The sequence below is a fragment of the Ursus americanus genome, chromosome 14 (genome assembly GCF_024610735.1).
Source record: "Ursus americanus isolate L20-20 chromosome 14, mUrsAme1.1.p, whole genome shotgun sequence".
In the NCBI taxonomy this organism is placed as follows: Eukaryota; Metazoa; Chordata; class Mammalia; order Carnivora; family Ursidae; genus Ursus; species Ursus americanus.
This window is the reverse complement of record NC_142140.1, coordinates 72,112,494-72,137,148: the sequence shown is the minus strand read 5'-3', so window position 1 is coordinate 72,137,148 and position 24,655 is coordinate 72,112,494. Positions and strand designations below refer to the sequence as shown.

The 24,655-nt window shown below is 47.6% G+C and overlaps 1 protein-coding gene across 1 annotated transcript in view; it reads right to left on the bottom strand.

Annotated features, from left to right (window-relative positions):
- The window catches only part of TNFRSF13B (TNF receptor superfamily member 13B), a 33,615-nt gene that overhangs the window by 2,553 nt on the left and 6,407 nt on the right, over positions 1-24,655 (bottom strand). The window contains exons 2-3 of the mRNA XM_045778266.2: positions 12,089-12,226; positions 9,541-9,786 (exon numbers count right to left, since the gene is read on the bottom strand). Coding sequence (XP_045634222.2) covers positions 9,541-9,786; positions 12,089-12,209 — 367 coding nt within the window. The 5' untranslated portion in view covers positions 12,210-12,226. The remainder of the gene's footprint in view (positions 1-9,540; positions 9,787-12,088; positions 12,227-24,655) is intronic.

Here is a 24,655-nt window from a genome sequence, read left to right as displayed (position 1 = left end):
TTTGCGTGCAAGTTTTCTTGTGGACGCATGTTTTCCGTTTTCTGCCGTAAACCCATGAGTGCAGGAATCTCTGGGTCAGATGGTAATTCTCTGTGTCTCTTTTTGAGGAAACTCCAGACTGTTTTCCACAGGGGCTGCACCAGTTGACGCTCCATTTTGCAGGTGACAAAACAGATTCAAAGTCACCCCGTTCCCAGTCGCCGCTGTCCCTGGGAGCAGGTGTGATGGACTCTGGGCCAGTGCTCAGGGCTGGCCACACGGACACGATGAAGAGGAAACCGCCCCCGACACGCTCCTCAGAGTCACGAGTTTTGTAAAGTCACAGAGCTGGCAGGTGCCACCCTGACATTTATGGAGGGAGACCGGGTGCTCTGGGCGGTGCTGTCCTTCGTGTCCCTTGCCCGGAGCTCAGGGAGGCCCAGGGGAGGGGGAAGCAAAGAGCCCCCAGTGGGCACCATACTTTGATATTACAGATCTGGAGACTGAGGCCCTCAGAGGGAAGAGGAGCCAGGGAAGGGTCACAGGGCATAGAGCAGAGAAGGGCAACGCTTCGCATTTCCCAGCTCCCAGGTCTTTCCATCCGCCTGCCTGCTCCTACTCGGCTGTGGAATAAAATGACATCCTATGGCTGGATCCACAGCGGAGAGGCCGGCGGCCTTCATTCACATCAGGGACGGATGCCCGGCCGCCAGACTGCTAAATACAAATGAACTGCCGTGTCGATTCAAGAGCAAGTCTGACCATCTGCGTATTTCAGACGTTCTCAGCGTGAATTCTACCACCCAGACCTGGCAGCAAGTGTTCACGGACGGTCCCCAAAGAACTGCCTGCCCACAGCCTGCCCTTCACGTCAGGACCGGGCCAGCCTCCCTGACACCAGTAGAAGGTGGCGGAGCCATCGGCGCCTCTGAAGGCCTGGCAGCCCTTGCTTCTGCTCCCCTGGGAGCCCCGAGCCACCGCGTGAGAAGGACCGTGGAAAGGCCACGCGGAGAGACAACTCAGAGAGGCCACGTGGAGAGGCCACACGGAGAGAGTACGCGGAAAGGCCACACAGAGAGGCCACGTGGAGAGGCCGTGCAGAGAGGTCACTTGGAGAGGGGTGGGCCCTGAGACTGAGGGAGGGGCGAGGCCCGGCCATCCCGGCATCAGAGCCAAGCTCCAGGTGACCCCATCCCCCCACGCCCCCAGCACCATCTGCCTGCGGCTGCACAGACACCCCAAGCAGACAGCAGGCCTGCCCAGCTGAGCCCGGTAACCCACAGAACCATGCGAGATAATAACGGGGTTATTTGTAGGCCACTAAGTTTTCGGTGGCTTTTGGAGCCTTCGGTAAACAAGCAGACTGTGCTCCTGAGGGGGTGAGGGGCTCGTCCCAGCTGCTCTCTGCCCCTCTGTCCAGACCAGCCGTCTGAGGTTTCCTGCGGGCCATGGGACTAGCTCCTGCTGGTGACCTGCCCCGAGTACCTGCTTTCAGAGCCCCCGAACCAGGAAGGGACATGCAGATTCAAAGTGCAGCTGTCCCTTCCCACCCGTCTCACAAGAGCACCTCGTTTGGGGGGCGGGAGAGCGGAGAGAAGTTTGGGGGGCACTTGGAACCAGCAACCAACAAAAACAGCACACTTTCCTGATCCCCGTGGATTCGGCGACTTCACTTCCAGCCCACGTCCCGCCCACACAGACACAGGCGTTCACCGGAGCCTTTCTGAAGCAGCTGGGTCACCTCAGACGGACCGAACCCCACGAAGTGTGCAGCGAAAGCGGGAGGCAGGCACTTTGGGTGCCAGCAGTGGTGTGAACCCCGCGAGGAGCTGTAGGTGTGCCTCAGATAAGGGAGAGTAGTTTCCGCGCCCAGCGTAGAGCTCAGTGTGGGGCTCGATCTCAGGACCTGATATCAAGACCTGAGCTGAAGTCAAGAGTCAAACGCTCAGCCGACGGAGCCACCCAGGCGCCCCTCTTCTTTTTCTTTTTTTAATCATTTGTGTGTGACATCTATTCAAAACAGAAGAACAGCTTGAAGCTGTTCTGGTTGCCCACGTGTCCAAAGAGCTGCATAAAAGGGCCACCAGAAGGACGGCGGTGGGGGGGTGCCGGTCAGAGTCCCAGCAGCTGGTGGACCCACGAAGGGGATGGCTGTCCCCCGCTGCTCTCTGTACCACCCGAATGGGCCCTGCCACTGGCTCTGGCAGCGGTGAGCACCAAGACCGTCCTGGAGGGTGTGGGTGCCCTTCTGTGCTCTCCTTTGGTCAATCACGAAGGTCTCTTGGGTCACGACATCAGAGGTCGCCTTCTGTTGGCCCTCGGTGACCTGGCCCCTGCAGGACAGAGAGGCCTTGCCCTGTCTTCTCTGTCTGCTGACCCCGGGAGCAGAGGGGCACAGTCAAAAGGTTTTGTGAGAAGAACACATGCATTCTCTGTCCTTGTCGGAAAATCAAGTCCAGGGCAGACAGCCTGTGCAGGTGCAGTTCCCAAGAACCACCACCAGAGGGCACACACGGCTGCAGGCTGCTGGGGAGCGAGGCTGGCCTCAGCCCAGGGACAGTTTATCTCCAGGCTGGTTTTTATTTTTGTTTTGTTTTGTTTTACTGTCTTCAAAGCAATCTCACATCTAAAAATAGAATTTCCCCAGACTGCTGCGGTCCCCGGCTCAGGCTAGGCTGGCCAGGTGGTCGGGGTTACGACCCGTCACTTAGGGGCCGGATAAAGGGGCCTCTGCGGGCCGGGAATCCAGATGGCCCCACTGAGCCGGACGCAGCCGAGGGCCCCGCAGCCACAACTGCTGGAGTTGAAGGTGGCTTTGGACACTGTACTCAGCTTGCTCAGCCCTCAGTTTCCTCATCTGTGAAATGGGGCACGAGATTCCGCTCAGCATTGTTTGGCATCCACGAGCTAGTGCGAGTCAATGGATATGAGGCTGCGAGGCCCTGGGGTGGGAGGGGGGACACGGGTGCCGCAAGTCCCCAAATGTCCCCACGCCTCCACGGCTCAGCCAGTGGGAGTCTGTCTGGAGGAAGGAGGGAGGCTGGGGTGGCAGCTGTAGGACACCAGACTCAGGAGGATTTCAGCCCCTCTTCCCTCTCGGAAGACTGGTGCTCGGCTGCTGGGCCGCGTCCACGGGGACCTGCGTTGTCCCGTCCTTCCCTCTGCACGTGCTGGCGACACTGGGCCCGATGTCCACCTTGCCGTGACTGTGAGCCTCACTCTCCGGTCGCTGGGGGGCCTTTCCGCAGACAGCCCCCCACGGGCTCCGTGTGAGCTTGTGTGTGCGACACGTGGCTGCCGTTCCGGGAGACGAGCTCGGGAAAGGATGCGGGGCATCCCCCACTCCACCTGCCACCCCCATCAGGGCCTGGGATCCCAGAGTCCCCGTGCTTTCTGGTACCACCTCCTCTGGGAGCGAACCCGCATCCTGCTGGGGGAAGGGCGGGGGGGGTGACTCCTTCACAGCCTCACCCCTGCCCCCTTTGGCCCCTCTCCTGGCCCCGGATCAGGCCCACTGGCCTTTCCCTTTGCTCAAGCCGCTCCAGTGAGTGAAGGAAGCCCCCTTCGGCCCCCGGGCCCACTCCAGCCACAGCCTGTTCCTCCCCTCCCTTCTCAGCCGGGTTTTTTAAGAGCAACCCCAGGCCACCCTGTCTGGCTTTGGGTCCCACACACGAGGAAACCTTGAGCAACTCCTGAGACAAAGGCGGTGTCCTCCCTGACCCCGAAGGGCTGACCGCTGGCTTTTACAGACGTGACCCCGGTGAGAAGACGCAGTTTCCCACCCTGCCCTCGTGACCCGCAGACAGACTCACATCGGCCGCTGTGTTTCTCTTCCTGAAATGCCTGTGGTGCTTTCTGTTTGCTGAGCCGGTGCCCCAGCTGTGATCTCCTTGTGCCTTTTTTCCCTGGGGTGCGTGCACCCCACAGCCCAGTGCTCCCCACCACGCTGGACGCTGCTGCCCGCCCGCTCCTCCACACCCTCCCCTCCTCTGGCTTCAGGCCCCCCCGCCTGCGATCTTCACGGGGGGCTCTGCGCCCCCGGCATGGCATCCCAAGCTGCTCCGGGAACACGGGGGCCCTGGAGGGCGGTCTGTGCGCGTTCCCATCTGGTGGAATTGGGTTAAACTGGACTAGGGGATGCTAACGGCCTGATAAGGACGAGGCTAAGCGTGAGAGGGAGAGGCCTGGCCTCTTGGCCTCGGGCACAGTGAGAGAGGGGCTCCCTGCCGTGCCCCCCGCCATTTCCTCAGGTCAGGACTGCCTCCACCACGGACACCTGAAAATGGCCCTTCAGGGGGTCCTCTGGCCTCTTTGTGGCCAGAACTGCTGGACATCTGCGACTTCCTCTGTGCTGTGACCTAATCCTTCCAGAACTTTCCTCCTCTGTGCCTTTATGGACATTAAGCCCTCTGGGTTCTGCTCTGACCTCCCTGACTCTCCTTTGCAGTGTGTCTAGGGGACCCTCTATGACCTCGCAGACTCCCTCCCCCCCCAGCACCCATAGAGTTTCCCTCTCAGTCCCTTTCTGTGCACACAAGGTCCCTGGGGTATCTTTTCCACTCTTGGAAACACAACTGGCACTCCGTAGGCCCACGAAATCCAAGGTCTCCAGTGAGATACTCCCCAGAGCTCTGGACCTTTGTGGGGGTCCTGGCTGCCCCCAGGGCTGGTATCACCCTCCCATGGGGAGACCCACCTCGGAGCTCTTGGTCCCGCTGGTTCCCTCCCCCCGACTGGGCTTCCTTCCCTCCCCCCAGAGAGATGCCCCTTCGTAACCTGCAACTGTGACCTTATTTGGAAACAAGAAACTTTGTGTAATTAAGGATCTCAAGTCGAGACCATCTAGATTAGGGAGACCCTAAATTCAGTGACAAGTGCCCTTAGAAGAGAAGAAGACGGACACACGGTGAAGCCACATGACGACAGGCGCAGAAACTGGAGGGAGGCGACACACGCTAAGGCCCCCCTGGGGCCACCAGAACCGGGGTGGGGCAAGGAAAGGGCCTCCCCTAGAGCCTTTGGAGGGAGCACCGCCCTGCCGACACCTGGATATCGGGCTTCCGGCCTCCAGAACGGCGAGAGAGGACATGCGTGTGGTTTGAAGCTCCCAGTCTGTGGCGTGGCCTAACAGCAGCCGCAGGAAGCGGACATGGCCCGCCTAGGGAAGGACCCACCTTCGGCTCTTCCCACGCAATGAGGCCCCCTGCCCCCAAATCCCAGAGCCCTTTAGGCCCAAGAGAGCCCTGTGAGGTCGGTGCTGTTATGACGGTTACAGGTGGGGACAGTTAGGCACAAGTGGTCCAGAAACTTCCCCGGGGCACCCAGGCAGGTGGGCTGGCATCCAGGTGCCAGCAGGCTGGTGGAGGGCCCTGTTCCGAACATATCCGGAGCACTTTACCTGCGACCCAGGGGGCCCGTGGATAAATCTGGGGGCTCCGTGGACTTGGATAAGAAAGGCACGTCTTTAACTTCCCTGATGGCCAACTGAGACTCCGCCTTTGCTCCTCTGTGCGCGGAGGCCTCAGCCCCGAGCGGTAGGAGCAGGCGTGTGGCTTTGTCCGTAGCGGAACCCGGGGACTCTCGGCACCCCGCGCTGTCGTCTGTGCTTCTCCGTAGTTCGAAACCCACTGTCCTCATCCAGCCCACCGCCCCATCTTGCTCTCTGATGCACTCATAGAAAAGCTCGAAGATTCATCCTGGGGTTGCCACGTGTGCAATGCTTTGGTACTCTTTTGATTTAATATTTACTTTGATTTACTATTTGGAGATACAGTTGTGACCAGCATCTCAACATCACTGGTTTCTCTGTGACCCTACGTGCCTTGTTGCATGTGTTTTAGAATTACTCGCAGAAGGGCCCCCGCGGTGCCGAGTCATCCCGGAGCCCGAGCGGCCCCGCTGTGCTCGACGCGTCCACAGCTGTCCAGAGCCGAGGGCCTCTGCTGCCCACCCACCCTGTGCACGGGCACCACCCCTCGAGGACCATCCAGGTCCTCGTCATCTGTGGCCTCTTTGTTGCCAGAATCAGGCTCTCCGGGTCCCTGCTGCCTTCTCCAATGGCCACCCTTCAGGGGCCCTGGGGGATCTCCCTGCAGCCCAGTCCCCTCCCTCTGGTCTGTGGCTGCCCGGGCCTCCAGGAGCACATCAGTCTCCCCATCCTCGCACAGAGGCTCTCTGTCATCGGCCTCTGATCCTCTCCCAGGGCCCTCGGTTGCTCCGCTGTTCCGTCCGCCCCCGACCCCGGCACCCACCTCCCCTTCCCCAGAAGCCGGGCAGCCCCTCACCGTGCAGTCTGTCCAGGGAGAGGCAGACGTTCCATCCACCTAGCCCACCCCTGGGCGTCTCCCTGGAGCCAACAGCCACACTCCGTAGGTTCATTCGGGCTCCCCACTCTGCCCCACGTCGTGGCAAGCTGACGGGAAAGACTAGGGGCCTGCGCTTCTGGTGCTAGTGGAAAACTCCAACCATGCGTGGCCCCTCGCGCAGGGGATCTCTCACCTGCCCACCCCCGTCCACAATGAGACCCCAGGCAGCCTCCTTCCCCGCCCTCTCGGGCCCTTTCCAGAGCAGCTGTCCTGCTGTCTCCCTTGAGAGCCTCACGGTGTCGGTCACAAGATTTCTGCACGCTCTTGGCCAGTGTGTGGTATCATCGTCGCAACCTCCAAAGCACCAGCACTTTCGGGTGGGGGTCCCTCCTGCCTCCGTGGAGTGGCCACCTCCCCCCCAGGCTGGGAGCCCCTGAGCAGAGACTCCGGGTCGTTCTCCTCCGATTTGCCCTCTAGTGTGAAGCCCCTGTCAGCCCTTCATGACACAGGAACTTTACTCCTCACAGCATCTGTACGTGCTGTTCCCTCTGCCTGGAATACTGTTCCTCCACCTTCTCTTACACATGGTTTCTTTTTAAATGAGCACTTACTGTATGCTTGGTGGGCACTCAGGTTTTAAAATCTTCACAACAACTCCATGCAGGTGTATTATCTCATTCTCACAGAACCAAGGCTCAGAGGGGTTGAGTAACTTGCTCAGGGTCACACAGTTAGTGAGGGATGGAACCAGGCTCTGTCTCCACAGCTTCCACTTTACTCCCATCTGCCTCAAAGGCCCCTCCTCCGAGAAGCCTGCCTTGCCCCCCGTCGCACCCCTGGCTGGGTTACGTTGCCACCACGCACTGAGATTAATTTATCATTTGCCCGAGTCTCGTGCATCGCCTGTCTCTCCCATTAGACTGTGCCTCCTCTGGGGTCAGGGACAGGAGTTGCCTGTCTTGTCACCTCGCCCATGCACAGCAAACCCTCACAGTTATGTGTCAGATGAAGGAATGACAATCTGGAAGGACCGCACGAGAGAGCTGGAGTAGGGTTGAGGTGGGGCCTGGCAGGGATGCGGACTTAGTAGGGGGGTGGCAGGATCTGGGGAGCCCACAAGGGGGACGGGAACACGTCAGCGCCACCAGTATCTCCAGTGAGATACTCCCCAGAGCTCTGGACCTATGTGGGGGCCCCCAGGGCTGTGGCCAGAGGCAGCCTGGTCCCGTGGCGTCCTGCAGTCCATGCCCCAAACAGGTCCACACCTGGTGCTCCCGCCGTGTGGTCCTGGTACTGCTGTTCATGATCCACACCAAGCCCAGCTCCCGCTCCAGTAGCACACGCAGGTGTCAGAGGAGAGAGCAGAACGGACCGAAACCCCAGCCTCTGGGAGACTCAGGCCATAGCAAGACAGTCATTAAGCCACCAAGTCCCTGGGAGGGCATGTGGTGTCCCCAGCTGCGCTGTGGTAGGAGAGCGACAGCTAATGCCGCAGGATCAGGCATGACCTGTCATGTAGACCCCACTGGCTCCCCACCGTGTCCTTACACACTCCCATCCACACGTCCTGGGGGATCTAGCCCTGGAGCCAACATGAGGCCCCCAGATTCCACCCGCTGCCCTGCAGGGGTGAGGCTTGGCTGAGAGTCACAAGCAGGAATAGCTCATCTTGCCCCCACGGGCAGCAGGTTACCCTCAGGGAGTGACAATCCATCCCAGGACTGCCGCTCTGGGATTTTTGCTCTTGCGGAGGGGATAAACTTCGGAACCCACAGACTTGGCCTGAATCCCAGCTCAGCATTGCTCATGCGCTCATTGCACAACTCTCAGCAAGTCACTCTAAATGTTGAGACTCAGTTTCTCGATCTGTAAAATGGGTAGGATGGATCTCAAGGGGACCCTATGGCATCAAAGGTGAGAAAGTGCTGGCTTTGGCTGGAAGAATCCAAATACATCGCCAACTGCGGGTTGGACATATGGGTCACTAGACACTGGAGGAACAGGTGTGCCCCGCCCATCCACCCTTCCTGTTCCACGCATCGCTCCCTCTGTGTCCATGCCCCCCTGCACGTGAATCTGCAGTTCTCATGAGAGAGAGGCTGTGCTGGATTAAAGTCCAGCTACGAATTCTTTGTCTCTCCTCCCGCATCTGTCTCCCCATCCTTGAATCTGACTGCCTTTTCAACTTGAGTAACAGAATGCAGCAGCGTGTCCCCAGCCTGGCAACACAAGCCTTGTGTATTTCTACCTCTTATGCTCCTGCCATCGTCATGAGAGGGACATGCCCGGCCAGCCTGGTGCTCCCGGGAAGAGGATAAGGGACACCTGGAGTGGAGCCACCTCTGGCTGAGCCAGCGGAACACAGCTGAGCCCAGTCCAAACCCAGATACACGAGAATAATAAGCCCCTGAGTTTTGGGACTGTTTGTTACACAGCAACAGCTCACTGACAAGGGAACAGAAAAGAGTAAATGCCAACAGTCTAACCAAGTAGAACTTGGGGCTGGGCAACCTCCATTCTCAGGGCACACAATACCTGCCCTTTGGTATCTTGGCCCTAGGGTCTGGTGCCATGGAAATGATGTCATTGTGAGGAGAGTCACAACAGAGGAAAGAAACCAGTCAGGCCACCGGGAGCTTCAGGCCTATTGTCTCTCCCGTGACAGACCAAGAGCAGTGTAACTAGCTCAAGTGTTTACGGACCCACATGGCATTCACCTCCCATCCTTTCTGACACCACAGAGCAGGGTAGGTAAGCCAAGAGGTGTTTTCTGGGAGAATACTTAGACACTTTCAATGCTTGGCCCTTAGTAGATGTTGAAGGGACCCTTCTCACCATGTCCCAGGTGGCCACACCCCCACCACAGTTGTTTTGTAATACTTTTTTCCTTCTCATTCTTTGGAAGTCACTATTGTCTCTAAATGGAATCAAAGATCTTGCTCACAAGGTTATCTCTGCTGGTTACCTACTGCCCTGTGTTTTAAAAACTCATTTAGCCTCCACTATAAGGCTCTCAATGGTCAGGTCTTCTTTTTTTTTTTCCCCTTCTTTTCCTCCTGTGTCCTTCTGGCCCACAGACTTCTAGATATTTTGCTTAATTTTTATTTCTATCCTGTGACGACCCTCCCCTGCCTTCTGGCCGTTTGCCTGGACTCTGGACTTCCTGCTTTGCAGACCCTCCTTATTTAGGCCTGGCAGCTGGCCTTCCTCCCACTGTGACCCTCAGATACCATCAGGCCAACCTCAGAGGGCTTACCTGGACCTGCCTCTGAGCCTCTGTGCTCTGTTCCCTGGTACCTTCCCAAGTCGTCTGACCTGGTTTCAGCTTCTCCAGCCCGCTGTCTCTTGAGCTCTGGTGGGAGGTTCATGTGGCTCCTGAGCTTGTTCTCGCAGAAGTATGTGCACTGCTTGGGGTGACGTCCGCAGATGGATGCACAGCTGATGCAATCCCTCAGGAGCTGGTCATAGTACCTGCCTTGCTCCTTGCGGCAACTGAGGGACTCTGGGAGACGGAAATGAGTGATGTTACTGGGTGACAGAGACGTGCAGGCCCTGAAGCTGGCCTTCAAGGGTATCACAGTTAAAAAAAAAATCACAATTCAATTCCCCAAAAGCAATTCCAGAGTAAAGCAAGTCCTTTCTCAATATGTAAATGGAAGGCTATACATTGTCCTCTAAGTACTGTTTTAGCTGCAGTATATACTTTGGTATGTAGTATTTTTCCTATATCTCCTTTACAATGTTTTTATGTTTCATTATTACTTCTTCCTTGGCCTATTGATTATTTGAAAGTGAATTTCTTAGTTTCTAAACATATAAGAATTTTCTAGTTATCTTTTAAAATTTAAATCTAGTTTATTACATTATCACATATGTTCTTTACTTGCATTTTTCAAACTTCATAAAGGAAAAACATACTTCATATTAACATAAGGATTGGAGGAGGAAGCTAACTAATAATGTTTCTTCTGTCTTAATGACTGAGAATTATAAGAGCTTAAACAGGCATCAGTGCCAAGGAGCAGAAGGCAAGCAAACTAAAGCCCACACTTGCTTTAAGAGAACAATTTTGAGTGCATAACAGAAATCTATACTTTCACAGGGCAAGACTCCCTTGTCTTTGAAATAAGATTCTATTTATATGAAAATGTGACACACAGAGGGGATTTTAAGGGCACATTTCAGAGGCAGGGCAAGATAGGGGGTAAGAACACAGACTTCAAGGCCAAACAGATTTGAGAGCATCCCTAGTCTTCCACTTGCAGGTTGTGGGGTCTTAACCTGTCCAGGCCTCAGTTCCCACATTTCCAAGACTAAGGTTAATGTCGACTTCTTAAACTTGCTATGGGGACTTGAAGTTCCTGGCACAGTGTCTGACACATAATAAATAAATGGTGGGTTAATGGAAGGTTTAAGTAGAATATTCATTTGTGTCTCTTTGCAACACAAACACACCAACTCTTATGTCCGTGAAAGAGTAAAGGAAAAGACCAGGAAGATGGTGGAACTGGGACCTCAGGGAAAACTCAGATGAGATCAGTGACCTCTTCTTGCCCTGGCTCTGCCCAGGGGCTCCACTAAGCCACATAGGGCCACTGTCACTGCCACTTATGAGATGGAGTTGACGAGATGACCATGGTGTTCCCAGGGTTTTATGTGCGACCTCCTCCCCTCCTCAGGCCCCCCGTGTTGTTGCTGCAGGTGGTGTCTGTGCTCCCCAGACCACCAATCCTCACTGCCCAACCTCATAGACTTCCCTTCCGATGATATTTCCTGTTGTGTTTTCCACCTCCGTGCCCTTGTCCACACTGGTCTTTCTTCCAGGAGTGTCCGTCCCCCCACATCTGACTGCCACACCTACAAGCTCTTAACAATATATCTCAGGTGGTATTTACTCCAGGAACACCCCCCTGCTCCCCAACCCATCAGCCAGGATGGTGTCTCCCAACTGTAGCATTTTATGGTACTTTATCTTTCACCCTTGAAATGTAGTTATTTCTTCCATTAAGTGATAACCCCCTTGAAGGATCACGTCAGTTTCCTATTTTCAAGGGGCTAGAGAGTTCCATGAATATTTGTGGAGTGATACAATGAATACTCTACTCCATTAATGGATAGTGCAGAGACTCTCAGTCAGCGAAGTGTCTGCCTTCGGCTCAGGTCATGATCCTGGGGTCCTGGGATCAAGTTCCTCATCAGGCTCTCTGCTCAGCTGGGAATCTGCTTCTCCCTCTCCTGCCCCCTCTGTACTCTCTCATCCTCTCTCAAAGAAATACAATCTTTAAAATAAAGTAAAATAAAATAAAATACACGAGCAAACAAAAAAAATGGCCGGGGAATAAAAAGGCAGAATTTTTAACACTAATGATGGGTTGATAGGGATTTATTATCCTATCGTCTCTGTGATAATTTCTATAATAAAAAGTTTCAAAAGAAAGTCAGAACACAGAACGACGAAGGAGGTCCTCATTTCTATTGGGCAGTCAGATAAGACCTTTGACATTTGGCCTCAGACCTGAAGGTCGAGTAGGAGAGAGCTGAGGGAAATATAACAGGGAAATACATTCCAAGCATAAGGTACAGCATGTGTAAAGACCCTAAGGCAGGAAAAAAGCAGCATGCTCAAGAAACTGCAAGGAGGCCAGTGTGGCCAGAGCAGAAAGACTGAGGGGAAAAGGGGTGCCACATTGTACATCTCCTTTCACCACCTCCTTCTCAGCCACCCAAGTGCAATGGGGCCTGATGGACCTCTGAGGGGAAAGAAGGGGTGATCCAGCCCACAGGGCTCGGGCCCCAGAACTCACTGCAGAATGCTGCACAGGTGCGTGGAATCTGATGGCTGCAAATGGGTTTGCAGGAGAGGCAGACGTTCAGCAGGGGGTCCCAGTACTGTTCTTCAGGGCAGGGCTCCATGGCCATCCCCATTCACAGGCCCTGTGGAGCTGAGAGGCAGGGAGCATGAGGGCAGCTGGCACCCTGCTGCAGGTCAGAACCCAGAAAGCCACTCCCACTCACATTCCTACTCTCTGTCTCAGAGAGCAGACGGGGAGCCAGACGCAGCTAGCTTCCAACCCAACTGCACCTGAGGGTGAGCTGGGGCAGCCATCTCACTTCCTTGAACCTCAGTTTCCCCATTTGTGAAATGGCTGTTCTGAGGCTCCCTCTCTCACAACATCTGAGCCCTTCTCTGAGCCCTGTTCTTTGCCCTCTTTAATGTGCCTCTTTCTACAACAGTACCTTTGCACAAAATGCTGTTCCCTTTGCATAAATGCTCTTCTTCCCCGCTCCTCTGCTGGTTATTTTCTCCTGGTCCCTTAGAGCACTGTTTCAATTTCATTTCCTCAGAAAATCCCGATTCTTTTCTCAGATTACGACATGCCCCTTTTTCTGAGCAGTGATGTGCCCTTTACTTGTCACTGTTTTCACTTCACTGTTGTGACTATTGGATACTGTCTCCCCCATTAACTGTGAGCACCATTCAGGCAAGAGCTCTAATTGTTTTTTTCACTCTGGGTCCTCAGAACCTAGATGGTGCCCAGGACAGAGCTGGTACTCAGTAAGTGAATCAAAAGAAAACCAGATCTAGCCAGTGCCTAGCATACAGCAGGCATTCAATAAATGTCTATTTCCTTCCCTTTTTCTTTTTCACTGAGGTATGAAACACACACAATGATGTGTGTAGAGTGCAAAGATCTGAAGCATACAGCTTGATGAATTTTTCCATATGTATATACCTGTGTCACTACAACCCACAGCAAGGTACGAGGTGTAGATATTTCTTGCACCCTGAAGACTCCCTTGGCTCTCCTCCCATATGATACTTACTTCCAGAGGGAACTTCTACTCTGATTTTTATCACCATAGGCTGTTAACATTGCCCATTCTTGAACTTGTGTGCCTGCTTTTGTTGGTTCCACAAGGTACCTGAGACACATCTCTGTTGAGGCTCCATCAGTCATTTGTTTTGTATTGCTGAGTCTTCCATTATATGAATGCATCACCTTTTCTACAATTTTCTGCCTGATTTCATGATATTAGCTTCACCAGAAACATCTCCTTTTAAACATTTTGTAAGGCCGTTTGTTTACTTTTTAATGAAAGTAAGCCGAGAAAAGACCAGTGGCTTCTGGTTCAGTGTGGCAGCTTAAACACACGGGCTTATCTTCCTTCCCTCTTAAAACCCTACTAAAAGGACAAGAAAAATATGCTTGTCCTCAAGGAGAAAGAGAATGTAAAAAAGTTACTGTAGCAGGGGACAGATGTGAGCAACATTTTGGGATAAGGAAGGCATGTGAACTGGGGCTGATTTCAGTTCAAGTTCTCTCTCCTCTGATGCCCTCAGGGAGAAGGAAACTGATTTGAGCCACAGAACCCTAGGAAGTCTCTGGAATTGGGCGCACCAGGTGTCTCTGACAGTGGGGGATGGGAAAGCAAAACGACGAAAAAAGACTGGTTGGAAATTTATATAAAGAGGGCTTGACCCCAGCCAAATCCCATCCGCAGATAGGTAACGGCTTCTTGACAACCCAAGCAAAAGACATAGCTGAAGGTAGCCATAAGGTCCACTCTCTCCAAAACACAACCTAAGGAGTGCTGTAGCCAGGTTATAAAAAATGTCTCCTTCCCCATCCTGCAACTGGCAGGAAATCAAGCAGACTCTGGGAAAACTGATTGAAAGGAAAGGACCCAAAAGCACTGACTGGGAGATTCTCTCAAGAAAATGACCAAAACAACCCCATTTGTTAACCCAGAACTTCCCATCAGCTGTTTCTGCCTCAATCTAAGCTGTGAACCAAGAACCATGGGTCACCTGATATTGGAGCACCCCTCTACATGAAAGAGAATTCAAGCAAAGCAAGCAGAAAGAACATGCTGGGAGCCAAGAGAGACAATGCAGAGAATAGACGAAAAGTAAAAGGTGACAAGAGCAACAATTGATATCTCAGAAAGATAGGAGAATTTTTACATTCATGAAAAGGAATGGTGTGCTGTCTTTAAAAAAGAATATGCATAGAATAAACAAGAATTATTAGAAATTAAAAATATAATAGCCAGAATAAAAACATCAGGAAGAGGGTTGCAAGATGTAATTGAAGATATTTCCCAGAAAATAAGGAAAACTATGGAATTATTTCCAGAGGTCCAAAGGTTGACTAATGGGAGTTCTAGAGAAAACAGATTTCCAGGATATAGCTTCCAGATTCAAAGAGCCAGTCAGTAGTCTGGCACAATAAATTCTCACGAGCCATGACGGTCATCATAAAATTTAGGGGGACCAGAGATTAACAGCAGATTCTACAATCTTCTTGAGAATGAGCAGGTTGCCCACAGAGTTTTGTAGGGAAATCAGTAGACATCTCAAATCAAACCTGGGATGTGAGAACAATGTCTGGGAAGATGGCAGAGTAGAAGCCCCTGTAATCTGCCTTTCCACCTAACAGCTGCTAGTGTTAGCAACCATCTGAAGTACCGGTTTTGGAACTCTGGACTTATCCAGGGGAAAGCTGGATGAAGAGACTGGTAAATTTTTGGAATTTTGGTGCATTTCAGCCAATTTCATGGTGGTGGCTACCATTCCTCAGTCTCCAGCCCCACGGATGCAGCAGTGGGAGCAGCTGCTTTTATTGCTGGTGCAACTTCCTGGAACCTAGATGGGCAATAAGGACCTTGTCCTCCAAATATTGGGATTGTAGGTTCTGACTGCTGTTTGCTGTTTTGGATCAATGAGATGCTAGCACATAGGTTGGTGACCATTGTTTCAACCTCCATCAGCTGAAGTGGCTTCCATGGGGATTTATTTATTTTTTAAAATATTATTTCTTTATTTATTTGAGAGAAAGAGAGAGAGGGAGGGCACGAGTGGGTGGAAGGGAGCAGAGGGAGAGGGAGAAGCAGACTCCCCGCTGAGCAGGGAACCTGATGCAGGCCTCGATCCCAGGACTCCAAGATCATGACCTGAACCAAGGGCAGACGTGTAACTGACTGAGCCACCCAGGCACCCCAAGCATTCCATGGAGATTTAAAGAGACAATACTCTCCCCCACTCTTGGGAGCCAGACTTTTAAGGAAATCTTTGTCAGGTCACTGGCTGACTGTGGAGATAAACGGACAGAAACTTCAGTGGCCACACACAATAAATATAAACTTTCAAAAACAGTCTGGAAAAGCCACAAATGGACTCCAGCCATCAACAAGCAAGGTACAGCAATCCCTGAGGAATGAGAGAGTTAGAATTACCACAACATAATACTCAAAATGCTCAGTTCTCAAAAAACTTACAAAACATACAAAGAAAGAGGAAAATATGACACATTCACAGAAAAAAAGAATTTGACAGAAATTATCCATGAAGCAGTTTAGACATTGGAGATATTAGTCGAAGATGTTAAATCAATTGTCTTAAATATGTTCAATGAGCTAAAGAAAACCATGGACAGAGAACTAAAGGAAATCAGAAAAACAATGCATGCATGACGTATGAGAATATGAATAAAGAGAAGTTGTAAAAGAAGGAACCAAAACTTGGAAGCAAGCAAGGTTTCCTTCAGTACGTGTGTGGGTAAATAAACTATGATCCGCCCAAACAATGGAGTTTATTCAACACTAGAACGAAATCTGTAATCAGCCATGAAAACACATGGAGGAATCTTAAATGCATATTAGTAACTGAAAGAGACCAAGCTGAAAAGGCTACTGTGTGATTCTAGCTGTATGACTTTCTAGAAAAGGTGGAACAGTAGAAAGATGAGTGGTTGTCAGGGTCTTGGGGAGGGAGAGATAAAGGTGGAGCCCAGGGGATTTTATGGGGCACTGAAACTATTCTGTTTGATACTATCATGGTGGGTACACGTCCTTATACATATTTGTGAAATCCCATAGAAGGTACGACACCAAAAGTGAATGTTAGTGTAAACGTATGGACTTTGGGTGATAATGATGTATTAATGTAGATTCATCAATTGTAACAAATGTACCGCTTTATTGCAGGATGCTGATAGTATAGGAGGCTGTGCATGTTTGGGTCCATGAGGTATAGGGGAACTCTCTCTACTTTCCACTCAATTTTTCTGTGAACCCAAAACTGCTCTAAAAATAATCTCTTAAACAATAGAAACAAACAGAAATTCTGGAATTGAAAAGACCAATAACTGAAATGAAAATAAACTCACTAAAGGGGTTCAACAACAGATTTGAAAAGGCAAAAGAAAGGATCAGTGAACCTGAAGATAAAACAATTAAATTGTTTAGTCTGAGAAGCAGACATTTTTAAAAATGAGGACACATGCACAAAATCTGAGGAACTTGTGGGCCTCATCAAACATACCACCATAAATTTATAGGAGTTCCAGAAGGAGAGAGAGAGAGGGACATAAACAATATTTGAAGAAATAATGGCTGAAAATTTCTCAAATCTTAAGAGAGACATGAATATACATTTTCAAAAATCTCAATGAACTCTTAATAAGATAAATTCAAAGCGCCCACACTGAGACACATTTAATCAAAGGTAGAAACCCAAAGACAAAGAGAAAACTGTAAAACCTGCAGCAGAGAAACAACTTGTCACATACAGGTGATCTTCAGGCCAGGAGTCAGTGGGATGATCTGTGTAAAGTCCTGAAAGGAAAACTTTGCCAACCAATAATTATATAGCCAGCAAAACTATCTTTCAAGAATGAAGGGGAAATTAAGACACTTCCAGATAAACAGAATCCAAGGGAGTTCATTACCAGTTCATTAGACCTGCCCTACAAGGAATGCTAAAGGGAGTCCTTTTTGCTGAAATGAAAGTATCCTAGACACAGACACAGTCATAGGAACAGATAAGGGACATTGGTAAAGGTAACTGCATAGGTAAATATAAAAGCCAGTATTATTGTACTTTTTGTGTGGTTTGTAACTCCTCTTTTTTTTTCTGTATGATTTAATGAACCAATGCATGAAACAATGACTATAAACCTTTATTAATGGGCATAAAACGTATAAAGAGGTAATCTGTGACAATAACAATATAAATGGGAAGGGATAGTGATATAGGAAGAGAATGTATATTATTGAAACTAAGTTAATCTTCAAATTAAGTTGTTATAAGTTTAAGATGTTAATCATAATCTCCAAGATAACCACTAAGAAAATAACTTTTAAAAATGCAAGAAAGGAAAGAAAAAGCTAATCAAATGTTACACGCAAGTAACCAACTAGGTACGTAAAAGGGTAGTAATGGAGGAATTGAGGAACAAAAAACATATAAGACATACAGATATGGTGACTAACATAATAAAAATTATTATAAAAAAAGACATGCAGAAAACAGATAAATGACAGAATTAAGTCCTTTTTTTTAATCAGTAATCACATCAAAGTACATGGGCTAAATTCCCCTATTAAAGGGCAGAAATTGGCAGATTGCATTAAAAAAGAAAACAGTATCCATCTATATGCATCTATACAAGAGACTTCCTTTAGATAAAAAGGACACAAAGAGATTGTAAGTAAAAACAATGAATAAATATATTTCATACAAATAATAGCCCAAGGAGAGCTGAGGTGGTTATATTATTGTCAGATAAAATATGCCTTTAAGCAAAAGAGGTTATAAGAGAAAAGAAGGACAAAATATATAGATAAAAAGTTTGATACAGTGAGAAGGTTATAAACATCCATGCACTTAACTACAAAGCCCCAAAATATATGAAACAGAAATTGACAGAATTGACGGGAGGAAAAGATAGTTCTACAATAATATTTGGGTATGTCAATATCCCACTTTCAGTAATGGATAGAAGAACCAGGCAAAAGATCAATAAGGAAATGGAGAACTTGAGCAAGACTGTAAACCAATTATAAATAACAACGCTATAAACCAATAATGTATAATGAACATACACAGGGCATTACACTCAACAGCAGCAGAGTGCACTTTCTCTTCAAGTGTACATGGGATATTCTCTATGATAGACCATATATTAAATCATAGAGGCACCTGGGTGGCTCAGTCAGTTGTGTCCAGCTCTTGATTTTGGCTCAGGTCATGATCTCGGGGTCGTGGGATCAAGCCCCACGTCGGGCTCCACACCAGGTGGGAGCCTGCGTAAGAGTCTCTCTCTGCCTCTGCCTCTTGCCCCCTCACTTTCTCTAAAACAAAACAAAAACAAACCCAGACCATATAATAGGTCACAGAACAAATTTTAACAGGTTTTAAAAAATTGAAATCATTCAAAATATCTTTTCTGATCAAAATGGAATGAAACTAAAAATCAGTAACAGAAGAAAAACTGGGAAGTTCACCGATATGTGGAAATTGAACAACCTGTTCTTAAACAACTGCTCTATCAAAGCAGAAATCACAAGGAAAATTAGAAAAATATTGAGATAAATGAAAGTGAAAAAACAACTTAAAGTTATGGGATACAGCAGAAGTAATGCTAAAAGGGACATTTTTAGCTATAAATGCATATGCTGAAAAAGAAGAAATTCTCAAATCATAACCTAACTGTACACCGTGAGGAACTAGAAAAAGAGGAGTGACCGAAACCCAAAGATGGTAGAGGGAAAGAAATAATAAAGATTAGAGTGGAGATAAATAAAGAGAACAGAAAAACTGTACTAGAGAAAATCAACAACCCAAAAGTTGATTCTTTGACTAGATTAACAAAATCGACAGACCTTTAGCCAGATTGACTAAGAAAAACAGAAGACTCAAATTACTAAAGTCAGAAATGAAAGTGGGACACGAAAAGACGCTCCGCATGACCCATCGTCGGGGAAATGCAAATCAAAACTACAACGAAGTATCACCTTACACCTGTCAGAATGGCTAAAATAAAAAAATACAAGAAACAGCAACTGTTGGTGAGGATGTGGGGGAAAGGAACCCTCTTGCATTGTTGGTGGGAAGGAATATTGGTGCAGCCACTGTGGAAAACAATATGGAGGTTCCTCAAAAAATTAAAAATAGAACTACCTAATGATCCAGGAATTGCACTACTGGGTATTTACTACTACTACTAATACAAAAACACTAATGCAAAGGGATACATGCACCCCTATGTTTGCTGCAGCATTATTTACAATAGCCAAACTATGAAAGCAGCCCAAGTCTCCATGAATAGACAAATGGATATGTGGTATATATCTACAATGCAATATGACTCAGATATAAAAAAGAATGAAATCTTGCCATTTGTGAAGACATGGATGGAGCTAGGGAGTATTATGCTAAGCAAAATAAGTCAGTCAAAGAAAGACAAATATGAGTTCGCTCATATGTGGAATTTAAGAAACAAAACAAATGAGCAAAGGGGCAAAATAAGAGAGAGAGGCAAACCAAGAAACAGACTTAACTATGGAGAACAACTGATGGTTACCAGAGGGGAAGTGGGTGGGGGGAAGGGTGAAATGGTGATGGGGATTAAAGAGTACATTTACCATGATGAAAATAAAGTGAAATGGAAGAGAAAGATTTAAAAAAATGGAAGTGGGGACATTACTACAGATTCTACAGATTATGAGAATGCTATGAACAATTACACATCAAACAAATCAGGTAACCTAGATATATAGACAAATTCCTAGAAATGTACCAATCTACAAAAACTGACCCATGAAGGAGGAATATCTGAACAAACCTACATATAACAAGTAAGGAGATTAAATCAGTAATCAGAAACCTCTCAGTGAAAAGCCCATGACCAGATGGTGTCACTGGTGAGTTCAACCAAACATTTAAAGAATTAACACTTCTCAGACTCTTCTAAAAAATTGAAGGGGAGCGAATACCTCCTAACTCATTCTATGAGATCAGCATTACACTGATACCAACGCCTAATAAAGACAACATAGGAAAAGAGAATTACAGACCAATATGCCTTATGAATATAGATGTAAAAATTCTCAACAAGATATAAGCAAATAAATTCCAAAGGGTTTATTAAAAGGATTTTACACCACAACAAAGTAGGATTTTTTTCCTGGAATGCAACAATGATTCATTACATGAAAATCAATCAGTGTAATACACCACATTAAAAGAATGAAAAGAAAAACTGTATGTTCATCTCAATGGATGCAGAAAAAGCATTTAACAAAATTCAACACCTTTCCATGATTAAAAAAATAAAACAGTAAAGTTGGAGTAGAAGAAAAATTCCTCAATATGATAAAACCCATATATGAAAAACTCACAGCTGACATTCTACTCAATGGTGAAAGACTGAAAGCTTCTCTCCTAAGATAAGCAACAAGACAAGAATACCCACTTTTACTGCATCGACTGAACATAGTACTGAAAGTTCTAACTAGAGCAATTAGACAAGAAAAAGAAATAAGACATACAAATTGGAAAGAAGAAAGTAAAATGATCTCTGTTCACAGATGACATGATCTTATATGTGAAGTCCTTTAAAATCACACACACACACACACACACACACACACACACACACACCTATTGGAGTGAATGTTAAGTTGTAGGATACAAAATCAAAACAAATATATGTATTTGTAACAAACAATTCTAAAAGGAAATTAAGAAAACATTTCCATTTACAAAGGCATAAATGAAGAATAAAATAGTTAGGACGAAATTTAACCAAGGTGGCAAAAAAGTATACCCTGAAAAACTATAAAACATTGCTGAAATTAAAGACCTAAATAAAGGAGATCCTATGTTCATGGACTGGAAGATTTAATATTAAGATGGCTATACTACCCAAAGTGATCTACAGATTCAATGTAATCCTTAACAAAATCCCAATAATTTTTTTACACAAATACAAAAATTCATCCTAAAATTTCATATGGAATTGTAAGGGCCCCTGAATAAGCCAAAACAACTTTGAAGAATAAGAACAGTTAGAGAATCAACACTTCCTGATTTCAAAACTTATTGCAAAGCTAAAGAAAACAGTTGTGCTATACTGGAATAAAGACAGACACACAGATCAGTGGAATGGTCCAGAAATGGACCAGAAATAAACTCTCACCTAGTGAACTGATTTTCAACAGGGGTCCAAAATATTTCAATGGAGAAAGGACAATCTTCAATCAACGGTGCTGAGAAAACTGGATACCCACATGTGAAAGAATGAAGTTGAACCCTTACCTTACAATATATACAAAAATTAACTTAAAATGCATCAAAGGCCTAAACTTAAGGCTAAAACTATAAAAATTTTATTTTATTTTATTTTTTTAAAAGATTATTTATTTATTTATTTGACAGAGAGAGACAGCCAGCGAGAGAGGGAACACAAGCAGGGGGAGTGGGAGAGGAAGAAACAGGCTCGTAGTGGAGAAGCCTGATGTGGGGCTCGATCCCAGAACACTGGGATCACGCCCTGAGCCGAAGGCAGATGCTTAACCACTGCACTACCCAGGCGCCCCTAAAACTATAAAAATTTTAGAAGAAAACAGGGGGAAGTCTTCATGCATTGAATCTGGCAATGACACCTTTGATACAACACCTAGATAAATTGGATTTCATCAAAATTTAAAACTGTGCATCAAGAGTGAAAAATGGGAGCTCATAGAGCTCTGCTTTCACAGAGTGGGAGCAAATATCTCTGATAAAGGACTAATATGCAGAACATATAAGGAACTACTGAGACTCAACAACCATTAATGGAACAAGTCAAGTCAAAACTGGACAAAAGACTTGAATTGACATTTCCTCCAAAGAAGACATCCAAATGGCCTATAAGCATATAAAAATAGTCAACATCATTAGTCATTAGAGAAATTCAAATCAAAACTACAATGAGATACCACCTCATGCTCATTAAAATGGCTACTTTTAGGGGAAAAATAACAAGTGTTGGCAAGAACGTGGAGAAACTGAAGCCCTCATGTATTGATCATGGGAATCCTAAAGGCTGCAACCACTATAGAAAACAATTTGGCAGCTCCTCAAAAAGTTAAATATAGAGCTACCATTTGGCCCAGCAATTCCACTCCTAGGAATATACCCAGAGGAACCGAAAGCAGCAGTTCAAACAGATAGTTGTACACAACGTTCACAGCAGCATTATTCACAATAGCCAAAAGGTGGAAAGTCCAAGTGTTCATCACTAGATGAAAGGAGAAATAAAAAGTGCCATTTACACTGGAATATTATCCAGTTATTAAAATGAGTGAAGTCCTAACACGTGCGGCAACATGGAAGAACTTCCTAGACCTTATGCTAAGTGAAATAAGCCAGTCACAAAAAGACAAACGTTGTACGATTCCATTTGCATGAGAATAGGCAAGTTCATAGAGGCAGAAAGCAGACTAGAGGTTACCAGGCACTAAGGGGAGGGGAAACTGGGAGGATGAAAAGTTTTGGGGTATAGATAGTGGTGATGGTTGCAAAACATTGTGCATGTATTTAATGCCGCTGAATTGTACACTTAAAAGTGACTAAAATGGTAAATTATATTCTGTGTATTTTACCATAAAAAAGCAAACCAGAGGGAAGAAGATAGTGGCACAATGCTCCAAATTTATGACAGGAGTGTTTTGAGTCTAGAACGCCACATGTTATTAAGCAAGTGTGGGGTCAAATAAAGATGTTACGAGACGTACAAAGTCTCAAAACTTTTTATCTTCCATCCACGCACCACTTTTAGTAAGCTACTGGGAGATACGCTCCATGAAACGTAGGGAGTAAACAAAACAATGGGAAGTGGGGGAGAAACACTGGGTCCATCTCAGCAAAGAGGTGAAGGTAGAATCCTCAGAATGATGATGAAAGAAGTCTCTGGGAACAGCTGCCTACAGGCCTAGAGGGAATCCTATCCCAGCTAAACGAAGAGAAAAGATGGAAGGAAGGTGTCCAGTGAAAACATTGAAACAATAAACAAGTGAATATGTTTGGCCAACTGACATGCTAAGTTTGTCACAGGCCTGAGGATAAATTACTGATACGTGCAGAGAAAATTGAGGCGCTATCAAGCCCAGGGAAATCATAGTACACGTACGGCTCAGCTGAGAACAAAACCCACGTCATCATAAACGTGAGCAACTGTCCATGAATAACTCAGAGACTTTGAATTATGTCTGCTATACAATAGTTTACTCATCTGTGTGAGTGGCGGCAGCCATTAGACCACTGTCAATGGACAAAGGCAATACCAGGACTTACAAGAGAGGACGAAGAAAGGGAAGAACAGAACTATGGAGGGTTTTCCATCTGGGGGCAAACTAATTAGCTGGCCGAAAAGAGGGCAGTCTATCCTTGAACACCTGGGTCGGTAAAGGGATCCAAAGGAATTTCTGTTGTTGACGGATTCTCTGGAAGCCCTGAGGGCATCAGAGAGGCCAGATGCGCCAGGCTGTGTGGGTACACTGCTGGTCCTGCCTCATCCACAATGGGGTCAGCCCCATTGTCTGCATCAGACTTGCTCACAGTCTCCCCGGGTCTAACTAAACACAGCGCTATGGGAGACTGGGTGGAGGGGAGGCTGTGTGTACGTGGAGGGTGACGTAAGAGTTGAGCTCTTGTCTTAGAAAGTAGGAAGTTAATACATAATGTATAAAATGGAAAAGTCAAGAACTAGCAGTGTATGCCTATTATACTCTGAGACTCTTTGAGAGTGAGCCCAGTGAAGCCATCAGGTAGCAATGTCTGGGAACCACTGGACTGTACATCCCGGGCCCAGCACTTCCTAGCTGTGTGACCTTGGGCAGAGCTTCGCCTCCTGGAAACCCAGTGTCCTCATCTGTAAAATAGGAACGTTAACGCTTACCTCATAAGGCCATTGTGAGCATTACATGCATGGCAAGTGCTTTGCCTGGCATGGTACTGTGCAATTAGTAAAAGGTTAACCCACTAAGCTATTGCCCTTATTAATACTGCCCTTCCTTGCAATATGGAGCACTGTGCTGGCCACTAGGTCAAGGGAAGAATAAAAAGGCCGATTCCTGCCACAAGGGCCTAAGCCAACTCCGTATCTCTCTCCAAGGTGGGCAGAGGGTCCCATCCCCATGAGAAAGGAGCAGGATGGGTGAAAATCTCAGCTCCTCCTTCTTACTCTTTACAATTTTGCCAATAAAATCTATCCATGGGACTTGAAAAGAAAGGACAATAAAAGCTTCAAGACAGGAAGCTTCTTGTCCAATCTTTGAGTAAATACAACGTGAACTGGGGGCTTTGAGCTAGGCTGTCAGTGGTGGGGTGGGGTCAGGAGGGGATTCCAACGTAAAGAGACAGGGTGTGTGTCCTGGAGGAGGTCACAGCCTGACACCTGGGGCACCCGCAAGAGAACTGGCAATGACCACTTACGACCTTGCTTTTACTCTCACGAAGAAGAAGGAGGAGGAGGTAGAGGGGTTGGGGTGGTGGGAGAAGTAAGAGGACAAGGGGAGGGGAGGAGACAAAGAAGGGAATGAGA